Here is a 16,243-nt window from a genome sequence, read left to right on the forward strand (position 1 = left end):
TTCCCCCCCTTGGACTTAAAAAATTACACACTACAATTTAACCCTGAAATATGTACTACCTCCTCTACACCACTGAGAAGGTAAGAATCACAAGGGAGTCAATACCACTGACATGGCTTTCCAAAGTTAGCATTTTCAACCCAAGATTTGCACTTCAGTCTATATTAAGGCACAGAAATAAAAATAAAAATCAAGGCACTTTTATTTAGGTGCCTAAATATGGACTGAATAGTGTAACTTTAGGTGCTCAATTCTGAAAATGTTAGCCTAATAATTCTGGCATCTTCAGTTAGCCAAGTAATTGTGTTTTGGTGGCATAAGCTGTGGCAGGTGTAGGTGACAACTGGGATGCTCAGCTTTATGTGAGCTCTTCGCCTACAGTCTTTCCAAGAAGCTGGACATTGCATTTTGCATGTATGTGGTGCCTGTCATCCTAGGACCTCAAAATCACACCCATTTTACAGATTGGAACACCGAGGCCCAGGGAAGCATGGCCAGGCTCTCCTCAATGCTGAGCATCCACAGCTCCTATTAACTACAGATGTAGTTAAGCAGGTCTGAAAATCAGGTTCTAAAAACCAGATTTTTAAAGATGTCTAAGTCAAGGGAAGTTGGGCAGTGAGGTACAGATCTTCAAAGAAATTTACACTTTTAACTTCCATTGAAATCACTGCAAGTTAGGTACCTAGACATTTTTAAAGATGTGGGTCCTAGGCTCTTTTGATGACTCACTGCATTTTTAGGGGCCCAGATACCTTAAAAAACCTGGTCCTAAGTGACTTGCCTCATATCACACACGTGATCTGTGGCAAAGCTGTTAATAAAAACCTGATTCCCGGCCCTGCCCTTTTATCTGAGGGCTTGGAAAGTTTCCCAGACTACTGCCAGCAGCCCAGATGAAGATGTAAAAGATTTGAAAGAATCTAATCAGTGAGGACCAACTTCAAAGGCTTACCCTCAAGTTGGCAGACCCTTATCGAGAAATAGTATCCAAAGTCCTTTGTACTTCAGTCTCTGGCAGGTAGGATCCTGACATTTTAAGATCCTAATTCCATCCTGGTTTTCTTGCTGTGTGTATGATGGAGGAGGTCAGCTACTCTGTCCTTCCCGAGTTTCCTGCCTGCTGGTAGGGGCAAGCATATTCTACTACTTTACTACTGTTAAGTTTCCGTTACCAGGTTCCTTTTCCTCCAGGGCCTGGCCAGGCTGCAGGTGGTTCCCATGCAGAAGCTGAGTGAATGTTCTTGTCAGTTTTACTGTTGCCCACAGAGTTCTGAATATTAATGATGAAATTGACGAGAGTCTCATTAATTTCATTCTGCTGCTGTTTCAGAAAGCTGAAATGAATGGGAGGTGTTGTCTGACACAGATTGCCTTCAAAATGTGAATGATAGCAATGTCTTAGCAATATCATAGACAGTTCTCTCTTAGGAGCACAGGTGTGTCTTCTTATTGTCCCTAGATCAATGGATTCCAGATCTGATTGGGATTTTGGGGGGGGCTATCATAATATATTTATAATAAGCAATAACCATAAGGGTCAGTTGCAGTGATATTTAGGGTAATTAGTACAGGTCCCAAAGTAATGTTACAATTATCTTTGCCTCATCTAATGCTCTTCATACTTAATCATTTATTGGTACTGTGACCCTTAAGATGGCCTCAGAAATTCAAATGCAATAGTTTTGCTTTAGGTCTGATCATTTCCCTTTTCTCTCAATTATTCTCTATCATGAGCAGAATTTCCTTCTTGGACTTACCAGTATCTGATTCTTAAATCCTAGTTTTAACAGCTACTGTCCTTGGCACAAATGGTAAGACTCAGGGGCACTTGGCTTCCCTTTCAGTCTTAAATTGGTCACGGGAGACTTAATTTGCAGATACTAATGGGATTCTTCATACTCTTGACAGAAGGAGCTGCTATCAACAGCCTTGGTTCATCTTTCTAAGTAGCTGACCTCTTTTCAGGGCATGGTTGGAGAGTTACATGACAGATTTACTATCTATTCTAATCTTACTCCTGTGTTATCAGGTGCTTAGACAGAATTCTGCCTTCCAGCCCCACCTCTATTTATGCTGGTCACAAATGCTACTTCCTTTGCTTGTGGGATCCGTTCTCTTATTATTCTAAATTCTTTTCTTCAGTAGAATTGCAGCACTTAGCTTGTACATCAGACCCTCTGACTTTTCCTCCAACAGCACTCCCCAAAATCTAATTGGTTTTAGAAAGGAATTGTCGTCTTCTTTTGGCATAGACTATAGGCAGGAGAGTCCTCTGCTCAGTTTCCTGCCCAAATCAGTTTGACTGTCATTGATGAGCTCTTCATGATCATAGGTCTGGCAGGCCCTCCACTGTCCTCTTTAACCGATGCAGGATCTTTCATCTTTGTGAATGCATACATTGTTTTAAATTCCCTTTTCTTCTCAGCTATATGCTCCTCATTGACAATATTGCAGCCATGTGAAGATGTGAGCAGTGAATGCTGCATTCAGATGGAGAGCTGTGCAGTGCATTCCCATTGAAACTAAAGCCACACAGCACTGGTTGGAGTATGTGTTTCATTAGTCTCAGATTTGGATAACTGAAGTGCCTCCAGTCTAGAAGCATGATTCAAGAAGCTCAGTGAGGATGAGGGAGGGGAACAGACCTTTTTTTTTTTTTTTTGTTATAGAAAGGAATTGGATTCCTAGATGCTGACTACTCAAGACCCTGCACATTTGCATAGTCACACCAGGCAAAGTAGGTGTAAGCTCACCATTCTGAATAGATTGGGCTCTTAGTTATACAAGTGAATCAGTAAAGAAGTTGCTTAAGGACAGATTTTAAAAGGTATGTAGATGTCTAATGGGAATCTTGTCAAATATTTGCCACTTGAATTATGTCTCAAAATCACTGAGCAATATAACAATATTTTGCATTTAGTATGTTTCATCTGGATATTTAAAAAGCACTCTAGAGGTACCTAAAAGTGGGCTAAGACTCATTTTTTTACAGAAAACATGAGGGTCAGCTGTAGGTGGTGGGTATGCCTGCGTGTGCTGAAGAAGCTGTGCAGAAAGGCCCATAAGGTATATGTAAACCCTGCATATGAGCTGCATGTGGCCACAGAGGGAACCAGATACTAGATATACTGACTATCAGTGTTCCTGCCAATCTTTTCCATCCACGTGCAGAATGAATTTTTTTATGTGCATGTGTGCACTACCAGTAGAAACAAAAAACCCTAGCTCTGGGTGCTCTGCTAATCAGCCAGGCAACATTGGAAATCTCAGCTGAGCGGTCACACAAGCGAACAGCTTACAGGGAACACTGCTGAAATCCCATTTTAATTGCAAGAACACACACCATAAAAGCATTAAGCTGAATAGATGACGTTGTATGTGTAACAGATGGAATATAGTTCATGGCTTTGAGATTCACAGTGCAGGAGCTTTTCCCATTTTAGCTGCAGGAACAAACCTTACAGCCAAAGGGAAAATATATGTGAGGTAATACAGTGTTCCACCCAGTAGAGGGCAGTAGGAGAGACCTATAAACTATCCCATTTTAAAGGGGAAAGATATTCTCTTTCCCCAGTTTTCCAATTGAAATCCTGATTCCAGATTAACCTGAGGAACTCTTCTCCTCTTCCCTCTCCTGGTACCAGCTGCTCCCTCCTCTGTAGCAATAGGTCCTCTCTATGCATTTTCTATTTTTCCTCAGCAAACTACTCAGGGGGACTTTCTCGTGTATGCATTTTGCTCAGCTCCTGCATCACTGGCTTGCACTTAGCATGGGTTTGAGAGAGGTTGTTAAAAGATGAAAGGGTATGCGTGCTCTTCCTTTGCTTAATGAGCATGCAAGAGAGGATCTTGAGCCAGCTGCTGCTAAGATCCCTCCCGTGCTGCTCGGCAGACATAGCCTTGAGGATTTCTCCTGCAAAGGTGGCTCGCCCTTAACACTGTCATGCATTGTTTCAGCGGTGCCCTCCCTTGGCTCAGCTCCGGGATTTTAAGAGCCTTAGGCAAACTGGAAAGCTTCTGTCCCCCAACAGATACGCTCACTATAAGCAATTACTAAATATTGCAGCAAAGGCTGTCTTCAATGAGGGTGCTGAGAGTCATTGAACAAACCTGCAAACTCAGGATCTGAGGGGAACCGCTTCAAATCAGGGGATGCAGCAGCACATCTACTTTCAGCTCTTACCCCTGACACCCTAGACAACTCCCTCTCCAGCCTCTGGGCTGGAGCTAGTCCTGTTACTGCCTGTACTTGTGCTGGGGGCGGAAAAGCACTTGTGTGTTGCAACTAGATTTCAGTTTCCCACCCAAGAAAGCCGCTTAACATAAGGTGAGCGAGGGCCTCCTAGATTCTCCCTCCCTCATCCGTGCTATGCCAGGGAAAGGGTGGAAGGGATGACCGTGCCCCACAGATACCTGCAAGCTTCTCTGCTTTTTGGGCGACCTCTCAAACAAGCATCCCCCTACGAGGTACCCCCTCCCTGGCAACACTTTCGCCCTCCCCCAAAGCGTTGCCATTTAATATATCACTGCAACAGTGACTGTAGCCTCCGGTTGGGGGGTTATGAATGGGTGCAACGGAAGCACCGCCCACCCCGGACGTGACGCTCAGCCAATGGGGGAGCAGGCTGCGTGGATGGATGAGGTCAGCGCTGTGGTGTCGGGGAATGGAATGTGTAAGTGTAGCATTCAGAACCGGGTAACGTTCGGAGATCGAACTCTGGAATTGGCGACGTTCGAACAGGGGCAGGCAGCCTCCTCTGTGTTTCGGCAGCTCGCATCTCATTGACTGGCTGGGGGGCGGGGGCAAGGAGGAGGAGGAGGAAGAAGGAGGAGGATCTTCACTGCTTCGGCTGGTTCCATCCCGGGGGCCATTCACAGAGATCGCGGAGAGAGGGGTAAACAGCACCACAAATCTTGGAGCTCCTGCAGAAGGGAATAAAGAGAAATGCAGGGATTTGTAAGGTTACGGCGCGAGAGCTGGAAGATGTGATAATGATAGCTGTGTGAACCGGCACTGGCTGCGAGCTGCTGCTGACTTGCTCTGGAACCGGGGGGCTTGGTTATTGCGGGAGTGTTTTGGATGAGTTGAAGTTGCTGCTGTACCTTGATCGTTTGCAACATTAGAGAGAGAGAGCGAGAGAGAGGAAGGGAATGGGGGAGGGGAGCACACTCAATCTTGCAACTGATTGAGGGGTGAAGGGGAGCTGTATTTGGTGCTTATTTCATTTTTGTGTGTATGTGTGTGCATGCAAGAGAATTCCCAGTCCTTTGCCTTGCAAGCCCGTGCTGGGCGTGAATTATTCGCCTTCGCTGTTTCTCTCTCTCTCTCTCTCTATTGTGCGAGCCAAAGATGAAAGACAGAAGGGGAGAAAGTTAAAGAAATCGCCCACATGCGCTGCATCAGTCCAAGGCTTTGGGAAAGGAATAAAGAGAAGGTGGAAGAAGAGAGTTTGAAGTCTTTGCAGGCGGGAAGATGGCGGACTGGAGCTGAAAGTGTTGATTGGCAAACTTGGGTGATCCTTGTGTTTATTTACAATCATCTTGACCCAGATAGGACACATGCAGGCCAAAAAACGCTATTTCATCCTGCTCTCAGCTGGCACTTGTCTCGTCCTTTTGCTTTACTTCGGAGGCTTGCAGTTCAGAGCAGCGAGAAACCAAAGCAGGAGAGAGGCGCACAGTAGCAGGAATGGCTTGCACCACACCAGCCCGGATCACTATTGGCCCCGATTCCCGGACGCTTTGCGCCCCTTCATTCCTTGGGATCAATTGGAAAACGAGGATTACAATGTGCACATTTCCCCTAGGCAGAAGAGAGACGCCAACTCCAGCGTCTACAAAGGCAAGAAGTGCCGCATGGAGTCCTGCTTCGATTTCACCCTTTGCAAGAAAAACGGCTTCAAGGTCTATGTGTACCCGCAGCAGAAAGGGGAGAAAATCGCCGAAAGTTACCAAAACATTCTAGCAGCCATCGAGGGGTCTAGGTTTTACACTTCCGATCCGAGCCAAGCTTGCCTGTTTGTCCTGAGCTTGGATACCTTAGACAGAGACCAGTTGTCACCCCAGTACGTGCACAACCTGCGATCGAAAGTGCAAAGCCTCCACTTGTGGAACAATGGTAGAAATCATTTAATTTTTAATTTATATTCCGGCACCTGGCCCGATTACACCGAGGACGTAGGGTTTGATATTGGCCAGGCGATGCTGGCTAAAGCTAGCATCAGTACTGAAAACTTCCGACCGAATTTCGATGTTTCTATTCCGCTCTTTTCTAAGGATCATCCTAGGACAGGAGGGGAGAAGGGATTTCTAAGGTTTAACACCATCCCTCCTCTTAGGAAGTACATGCTGGTATTCAAGGGGAAAAGGTACCTGACAGGGATAGGGTCAGACACCAGGAATGCCTTATATCACGTCCATAACGGGGAGGATGTTGTCCTCTTGACCACCTGCAAGCATGGCAAAGACTGGCAAAAGCACAAGGATTCGCGCTGCGATAGAGACAACACCGAATATGAAAAGTAAGTGACCACTGCCCCTTCAGTGTTGCCTAAGGTTAGGCCGGCTTTTTTGCCTCACCTATTCTAGGCAGCTGTCAGCTATGTGTGCATTTTTAAATGTGCTACATGCTTTCATGTCACAGGAAAGCCATGATTTTTCTTTTCCTGCCCTGAAATTCCTTCCAGCTGTTAGTAAGTTACTTGTATATAGGCGGCCTGGGAGAGGAAGCACCCTTATTGTGGAAAATATTTGCCAAGGTATGTAAAATCCTGTGTGTCTGCCTGCATAGATAGAGCAGGAGTAGAGGTCTTGGACACACACCCTTTAGCTTTGCAACCTTAGCAAGGAGCAAAGATGCTGCTACAGGCTACTTCTAGTATCTGACTCCATCATTCATTCATCATTTTGTCTCTTCAGGGTAAACGCCCTCTTCCTTCCCAGCCCTGAAGTTAACCACCTAGGACAATGCTCAAAGAGAGCTGATGACTTGTAGAATAAATGTGTGTGTGTGTGCGTCTGCCCGGCCCCTGCCCAGTCTTGTCTTTCTCAAAGATACTTGTCCAAGCCCAGAACTAAGTCTGTGATCTATAGAGGTTGGGTGTAGTAACTTGTAGCACACAATCTTATTTTCCCTGCATCAGATACCTACATATGGCTAAAGGAGGAAAACCCCACTGATTCTAAGGTCCCTTGGTATTTTAACTCTTTCCAGACAATTTTCTGTATACTCTGTGTAACACTTTGATTACTTTTCTTCTTTTGGTGCTTTACATACCGCTGCTGTGGGCAAGTTTAACCAGGTGATGGTGGTTGGTTAGTGTGTTACACTTCTCCCCAAATATCCCTTGCAATTATGTAATATGTATATGTGGCTGCTGAAAAATCATTTTACGGGAATTACCTCTGTAGAATGGCAACACTAATGAGTCATTTTGAAACTGACGAGTTAATTTAAATGCTGACCACTGCCTTGTGTGCACTCCAAAGTAAAAATTCCATGCAAAATCCTGCATAGTCTGTTCCCATGGAACTGAAATTTTTTTTTTTAAGTAAACAGAGCAGCTTTATATTGCTGAGTTAGTACAATCTAGAGCTGCATCAGGAACTTACCAAGGCTGGAAGATTTTGCAGTCGGATAGTGAAATATTATGTGGAAGAAAAATAAACCTGGAAGAGGGTAATGAAGAATTACAGTGGTACTAATATGGACCAAAATTTGCAACTCACTGTTAATTTCTCTTGTAGTCATTGGCCACCAAGTTTGAAATAAATTCATTAGTTAAACTATAACCCAGGAAAGCTCTGTTCTTTCTTTGAGGTGAATGTTATCCACCTAGTGCTTATCTTAAAGCACTGGGAGGAAGTGGTATGAAGCTTCAGAAATATTTGTTGGCTTTTCATTCTGTTCACTTTCTGAGCACAGAAAATTGATACATTTTTGGTGTGACTAACGTAAAAATCTGGTGTAAATTTAGACTGTAGCTCAAATCAAGATGTCTTCACATTTGACTTGTGAGATGGCATTTCCTTTAAACTGTGGATAATAACTGATGTCTTCTTTATAAAACTGTATCTCTGTGTGTAAAACTAAATGCCTGTAGCTTTTAGGTATTTCAGGTTTATGCTGTTTTAATTGGAGAGACTACATCTTCTCATGTCTTTTAGCCACAATGTTAAATTCTGCAGAATTCACTGTGGCTTATGGTTTTATAAGATTCTTTAAACACAAAGAAATACAGACAGAGGTTTGACTATTGGGAACTTGAATTATGTGGAAACTTGAACTTGTATTATTTACAATGTCTGTGCAGGCCAATTTTTCTATGGAATGTACAACACACACAAAACCCACACCTGGTATGTAATGTCTTTAATGTCTAGTGTCTTTTCATAAGACGCATAGGATCCCCACTAGCTCATTTCACTGTCAAGTGCAGCCCTATCTAGGGTAGAGTGCAATAACTGTTTAACATTACACAGTAATGCTACACAATAGTTTGACAGGATGCAGAGATAATCATAGTAATTTAAGATTTCAGGAGGGAAATGTAGGTGGGCTGAATGTAGTTGTTTAATTGGAATTGTGGTCAGAACACCCCTGTGAACTACCACAAATGGTTAAGACTTTTAACTTACCTGAAGAATCTGCAAGAGCATATTGCTGTCCTCTAGTACAATGCTGAAGCATTGATTCAGTGCTGATTTATAGCAAAGTGTGCCACCTACTGAATACCACTTCCTGTAGCGTTCTGAGTTTTGCTTTCCTCCCATTCAAATACCGATCATCAATTTATGAAATATGACAAGGTCGCATCCTGAGGGAATTACGACTACAGGCAGCCAGTAGTATTTCTTGCATGTGCCATATCTATGTAAATGCTGTACCAGGTAGTACTCTGTTAGCTGTAACTGAACCTGCACCTGAGAGAGATCACATTGCACAAGTCTATACCAGTTAAAGAAGAAATGCCTTATAATGATTTTAAAACTAGGCCTATACTAGATTTAAATGCACATTCACATGACTCAGAGGTCAGACAGAGCTGCTTTTGTTCTGCAGTTTTTGGATTAAATTAAGCAACATGTCCTCGTGGATTTAAAATAATGTGCATTCTCCAAGAATTGTGTATCAGAAATGGATAAGGAGTTGAACAAATCAAATATTTCACTCTGTCAGTTTCTGTGCCACTCTTTCTTTAATTTGCGGTGGCATTTATACTTACTTGTTTCTGTGCTCGTGTTTTGTCACATGATCCCCTTCATATAGTGAACTGGCCCAGAAATATAGATCAATGTAAGGTGCATCATGGACTTAGCTGTAAGGAGAATCTCTGTCAAGCCAAATAAATTTGATGATGGGACTTAAACTCTTGATGATGTCATATCAACAGAGTAAAGTTATGACTTACGTGTATTTCCAATGTAAAATAACTCTGTTTAAAATAATAATAATAATAATATTGACATTATTTGCAATGAAATTCTACCTGAATTAAATGTTTAGTGCCTGGTAAAAGCAGGACTTACATCTCCATACAATACCGTTTCTCTCATTTCTCTTCCTCCTGTTTTCCCCCAAGAAATAAGAAAAGTCAATTAATGATTTCTCTACTTCTGTGAAATGGAAAGTGCAGCTTACTCCACTGAGAAGGGAACATGTTTGGCTTAGTCTTCATAAGTTCTATTAAGAGAGCCATCTGTATGTTAGAGCTAATTAATTTTCATCAGAGTTATGCATTTCAGGAGATAAAGCTGATGCAGACTAAAATGAATTGCATTATTATGATTAGACTATTGCAAACAGGATTTTTAGAAATGCTTTATGTATTCTGGCCCCCAAATCTCTCCATTAGGGTTAGATAGTCTATCATAAGAACCAATCTTTTTTGGAAAAAAAAATCCTTTTCAGTATCGTTTTTTTTTTTTTATTTAGATTGATAAATTCCACTTTTGGAAATGGATAGATGCTTACATTGAAAAGAAGGAATGCCAGGTTTGTTGAAGGTTAAAGAGAGGCAATGTAAAGGTGGACAAACGCAAAATTCAGAGGTAGATTTAATGAATGTCAAATTACTTTTTGAACTGTAACATTACAGATTAACATTGATGCTGTCAGGTAATAGAATAAAAATGCAAGCTACAGGGCTGCCCTAATGTCGCAAGAAGATGTCATGATATTTTCCAAAAGTTGAACGCTTTCTAAGGTGGAAGTAGCAATTTATGTAGTTCCTCCTTTTTCTTTTCAACTCTGGATAGCCCTGACCTCCCATCTTTCAGAACATGGAGAAAGTGACAGTAATGGTAGTCGCTTGTTCAGTGACCTCTGGATCAGGCCCTAAAGTCAATGGGAGACTTTTTCACTGACTTCATTGGGATCAGGCCCTTCATCCTCCACCAACGGTAAAAAGGATTAGATCTGTCTATGTGGAATTGCTGAAATCAGTTCTGGAAACTTCATCAGTGGAAAAAATGCATATAGTAGCTATGAGAGAGATACTAAATGGTGTGATCTTGGTTGTTGTAACCTCTATGAACTGAGCAAAGCATAAGCAGAGGGAGACATTATTCAAATCTGTCCATCTGCCAGTGCCCAAATACCAGAATACCTTGCCTGGCCAAAACCCAAAATAAGGGACACACAGAAGTGTCTCATGCAGGGAATGGAAAATGATGTGCGATCAGTATGGAACGTAGACTACTCTGAGCCTGAAATGAGGCACCCACCTGAGCACTCTCCTTATTCATACATGGAATATAGGCTCAACATATCAAAATCTCACTAGACACCTGCATATGCAGCTATAAATATTGTGGCATCTCGGTAGACAGCACCAACCTTGCTGCATGCTTATGAAAGCTGAATGTATCTATACAAAATTCCATTCATTCTTAGTATACCACATGTATCTTGCAGATAGACATATATTATCCTGAAAGACTCATTGTCTAACCCCAGCTGCATTTTTATGGATACTCATGCGAAAGTTGTAATGAAGCATAACAAAGAGCAAAATGGGAAAAATGAAATTTAACTTGGTAGTGTCTTTTCTTACCTGCCAATAATAGAGTTAAGGTTTTCTGTTAGAATTAGTGGTACAAACCCCTCAGTTCTTTTCTGAATTCCTGGGCTGTTTGGATATCCTTATAGCTTTGAGGCTCCCTTGTGAGAGATAAAGTTAGAACGTGGCAGGCAAATAGAGGAGCTGAACTTCAAATATGTTGTGTTAAATTAAAAATCTCTCTCTCTCTTAGTTTGTATATATTCTCATACTGATTTGACATCTTTTAAAAACATCTTATTTACAAGCTTTTTCAGTTCACCTTTTAATCTATTAGGAATCAGTAAAAAATCCTGTAGTCCAGCATAGACATGTATGACAGTCTGACTGGCTGGCATATAGGGCCAAATTCTGAGACTGTTTGAAACTACTGATCTCAATAGGACCAGAGTTGACCGTTGGATTTGATACAACCAGTTGGCTTTTTCTCCAAACTGTAGCTTTGGAAAAGTTCAAAAACCACTGACTGATCCTGCGCATTTCCTTAGAGCAACACAGCTGATTGATGGGGATAGTAGCCAATCTGCTGTCCTATCAACTTCCAATCGACTTGATCTTCATTCGATTGATTTACAATGCTTTTCTAGGGGATGTATCAAATAGGCGGGCTTTGGCACTTACACAGGTTTCCCAAAACACTGAGCTATTTGAAGAAGTTGTTTAAATTCTCTCTTTCCTCTGCATTGTTTTTTGTTCTGAAAATAGCGCTTATGTATCTGTCTCTCTCTGTGGCCTCCTTCCAAGACACCAGGGCCTCTTCTGCCAGGTGGGAAACAGAAACTTCCAAGTGGAGTTAGACTGTGGGATCCTCCTGGGAGCTGAGGTGATACTAACAGCCATGGCATCTTCTGAACTTTCAGACAGTGGTGATGCCATGAGACTCATTATATTTTGGTTCTAGAGGTTTATTGTTTGCCCCTACACCCGCTTCACATTCCCTCTCCCTTCCATCCCTTCCTTGGTGCAGCCTTCAATATTGTCTTTCCCTTTCTTGTGCCTATTAATCATCCCCCCCTTGTACACAGCCAGCCCATCCCTTACGATTGCTATTTACTCTAAGAACAAGTAAAACAAGAAAACATAATGCCATTATTTAATAAAAAAGTTACGATCTTCATCCTGATTGCTTGGCTTGCATAGTTATTCCATCTCCCCTGCCCGTAAGCTCTTCCATTTCTGAACATAGTGAGTTCCTCGGGGCAGGTTGCTGATCCTGACTGGTCCTAGCATATTGCTTCTAATAATAAGCATTTACAGTTTAATCTTGTATTAGGGGACAGAGTCTCTGGATTCCCTGTTTCTTTGGACAGACGGGGGGATTTTAAACATGCATTCCATTTGTAGCCATTGACAGATGTGGGAGGCCTTTTCTGAAAAAGAATGAAAGGGTGTATGCAGGCATGCTCATACATATTATTTCAGGGCTTAAACCAAACTCTTTGTGTTTAGGAGGAAACATAGTCTTCTGCTGGAGGTTTCTTGCTCCTCCAAAGCATATAGTAGTAGCCACTGCTTGTCACAAGGTGGTGAACTAGAGAGGACCATTAGTCTGATTTAATTATGGCTGCTCCTGTGTATAAAGAGGCATATTGTAAATGATTCTGAGCCCCTTTGTGAAGTTATTCCTACATTCCATGTTCTGGATACTTAAGCATCAGTGTCAGATACTTCCAGTTAATGTTTTTAAAAAAACACCTTCCGCTCTCCAACCTCCCATATTTACCCTTCAGTTGGTTTTAAAGCAAAACATTTTGCATAGCAAGAAAAGGAAAGACCATAGGTTTGTACTCAAATCCGTGGAGAGGATTGTTGGTTAGTATGATTTCTAAAGTATTATCTGTATTCATTGTCTCTTCTTTCTATCTACTAAGTTTCTCTATGAATAAGGAAGGAGTTTTGAGGTAATTGATAAGCAAACCATTCTTTTAACCAGAGAAATTAATCAATAGGCACCCAAGCAAGAATTTAGAAACTGGATTAGAAGTAAGTTTTAAATAGCGTGCTCTGTGCCATTAAAATGACTGATTTCTTTCCCACAGGACTTGGCTCTATCTAAATGTGATGATTCAGTATGCATGGGTCTGTTGCATATCCTATGTAGATTACATTAGTACAGAAGAATGCACAAGAATAACTTTGGGTAATATTTAAGGTTCCACAGCTTTCCACATTGGAAAATACTTCAACAGGATTTTGCTTTAAAATGAAAATATCCTATAGTTCACATTGTATTTTGAAGCCTATTTGTGTCTCCTGACCCCTTCATCTTGATAGGTTGGGATGAAAACAGTTATTTAATGTTTGTCTTTTTTATTGTTGTCTAATGGGTTTTAAAGACTTTAGTATTCATTTTATTATAACGTGGGGCTGTAGATACATATAAAACTTATAAAGCACGTTTGGTAGTCGTCCCTTCCTTGAAATCCTTGTACTCTAAGTTGGACGTCATAGTATATGGGCAACCTGTGTATATATAGGTAGTGATCTCAAAGAAGCAGAGAGAGATCTATTGAAAAGTCAGGAAAGAATATGGCTTTAAGGAAAGGTTTGAAGGAGAGAATGCTATGTGTTTCATACATTAAAATATTGCTCCCTTTTTTGTATCGGACACTGATTCAGGTAAACCTGTGTGTCACTGCTTTACTCGCTAAAAGCCTATGTGAGTGTTTTCAGTAAGCAGACTCTTTTGGCTGAGATTTGAGTTTTGGTTATTGTGACTTTCTTTGCTGAGCAGAAAAACAGATTATTAAAAGCAGCAGCAGGAGCCTAGAACACTATATTAACAGCAGGAAGGTGGCACTTCTTTCTTCTCTGTCCATTTTAAATGTAGTGCATTTGCCACTTGTCTCTCACAAGGTATCTGGTTTGGATACTTTTAAATCTTAACGTTGGCTGTCATGTTTGGATCAAAGTTTCTGCTGCTTTGGTGGTTGTAATGAAATACTTCTTTGTTTAACTCTCTACATGTGTCATTTCTAAAAAAATCAGAGTGGGGATCTAGTGAGGCTTTTTGAGCTATATTAACTTGCAGAGCGGAGGCTTTTGTGTTGGGTCCATTATGCTCCCATTTCATATTAAAGCACATTAGATTTTTTTTCCAGTTTCCCTCCATACTGCACTGCATTGCTAATGCTGCCACATCGTATCTCACAAGTTTCCCAACTTTTCTTAAAACACGTTGAGGTCCGTAAAGAGCTACTTAAGGATGAACTCTTAATTATTGTGTAAACTGTGTCCACTTCTGTTTCATGAAGCGCGGATGGACAATGGATGTTTTATTCAGCTTCTAGTAAATGGGTCTCCACATGAAGATTTCCTCGATTGCTTCCTCTGTGACAGAGTTGTCTTAGGTCTCTGAGTTAGAAAGGGTGGACTTTGTTGCCTTTAAGTATTCATAATTTTTAATTCACCCTACATAACTCAAACTGTTCCAAATATCATCACATTGACAGCTGTTGTAGGAGTCTCCATAACTGGTAAATACTCCATGTGACCTTGCAATCCCCATTAATAAATTTAGTAAAGTTGTTCGGATGTAAGTTGATGGTTTTTCCTCATGACAATTTCTACTCCAGAAACACATGAAAGCTAAAAACCGGTTCTTAACAGAATTTCCTGTTTGTTCACTTTTTTTCTCTAATATACTCTTTGTATGTCTGAATGAAACAGAATTAGGGCTAATTTAGTTGATTGGCTGAAAAACAAAAGTATTCAGTGCTAAGAATGGGAAATGAGAAGGCCTCTTTGTAATGTTATTTCTTTGCATAATTGTAATAGATTGTAATTATATACTTGAGGGTTTTTTAAAACATTGGATTTGCTGTAAACACAGTCACACAATATGTGTTATTGCTCACTTTCATCAGTTTAAACCCAAACTTAGTCAGGGGATGTGTGCGTCCGCACAGTACATGTAACAGTATTTATTTTATTATTTCCTTCTCCAGCATGTTACATTAAACTGAATCTTCAGTTCCTCGGGTCCTGAGTTTGTCATTAATCACTTATTTGGGGCTGTTTTAAAAAACAATAAGTACATAATGCTCTACAAATGTGGATTCCAAAGCTTGCAATCTAAGTTAGCAGTCCAGGGAAGGGAGGGCGTGCTAGAGAGAACCAAGGGTGAAAAGACTCCTGAAAGGAGCCAGAAGGTGGAATGTCTTTTATGCATAGATAGAAGGAGGAAAGCATGAGTGAAAGTGTGAATCTGGGAGGGAGAATTGTAGGTGAAGGGAGAACCGGGAGGAAAGCAGGGAGTGAGCAGAGCTCCTGTGAGCAGACGCGAGCTGCAGATTGCATTGGGTCTTGAAGGGATCTTAGACTTTTTCACTGCTTTCCAGGTAGGAAAGCAGTGAAGGGGGTGCGGGGAGTGTTGTCACTTTCCTCTAAGTTTGGATGCTCCCTTGTTAATGGGAGTCACATGCACCGGTGGATTGAATGTCTTCCCCAGAGATTTGCATGTGTAAATGTTTGAGCTGCACCTGCTGCAGGCTGCTGGCCATGTTCTGTGTAAATGAAAAGGGGAGGGTGTATAAATAGACTTGGTTATCTGGAGGTGTAGCTCAGTCTTCATACAGTGGCTATCTTGCAATGTGTGGTGGAGATTGCAGGGTAGGGGGGCCAGAAGTGGTGGTGGTGTTTCAGCAACCTGTCCCCAATGCCAGGCCCACTCTCTTCACCCATGCAGTGAGGCTGGGCATTCTCCTCCTTCTGCAGTGCTCTTCATTTTCTCTCTTAGCTCCTGGGTGTAGGAAGTGTGTGTGCTTCTGCCCATCTGGTGATACTCCATAAACACCTCCATCCCTTGAAGCAGATGGAAGTGGGTCTGAATGGGAGCCTCCGTCAACTCTCACCACCAGATTAACCTGCTCCATTGGATTGGATTGTGTAGGTTACAGGTAAACCTGCCTGTGGTCGGGGAGAGAGATCAGAGCACAAACATACTCCCACTGTTGCATATGGGCTTCAGAAGGCAGGAAACATTGGTACCAATACTCTGCTGAAGTTTGCTTGTCCTATTTTGAGTCCTTGGAGCATCAGTTTGTCTCTCACAATCACATTTATTCAACTTTTCTGATTTTTGCACCTGCAAATAATTGCAGGCAAATTTTGTAGCAGTACCTGATTTACAGGTGCATTGGGTAGTTTAATGTTTAACTGCTATGAAGCATGCTTTCAAA

General features: G+C 41.7%; 1 protein-coding gene across 1 annotated transcript in view; it reads left to right on the top strand.

Moving 5' to 3' along the window:
* The first annotated feature begins 4,682 nt into the window (after positions 1–4,682).
* The window catches only part of EXT1 (exostosin glycosyltransferase 1), a 264,919-nt gene continuing 253,358 nt past the window's right edge, over positions 4,683–16,243 (top strand). Inside the window, exon 1 of the mRNA XM_006130782.5 lies at positions 4,683–6,524. Within this exon, the coding sequence (XP_006130844.3) occupies positions 5,563–6,524 (962 nt within the window). The 5' untranslated portion in view covers positions 4,683–5,562. The remainder of the gene's footprint in view (positions 6,525–16,243) is intronic.

The sequence above is a fragment of the Pelodiscus sinensis genome, chromosome 2 (assembly GCF_052426305.1).
Source record: "Pelodiscus sinensis isolate ZL-2025 chromosome 2, ASM5242630v1, whole genome shotgun sequence".
NCBI classification, from domain to species: Eukaryota; Metazoa; Chordata; order Testudines; family Trionychidae; genus Pelodiscus; species Pelodiscus sinensis.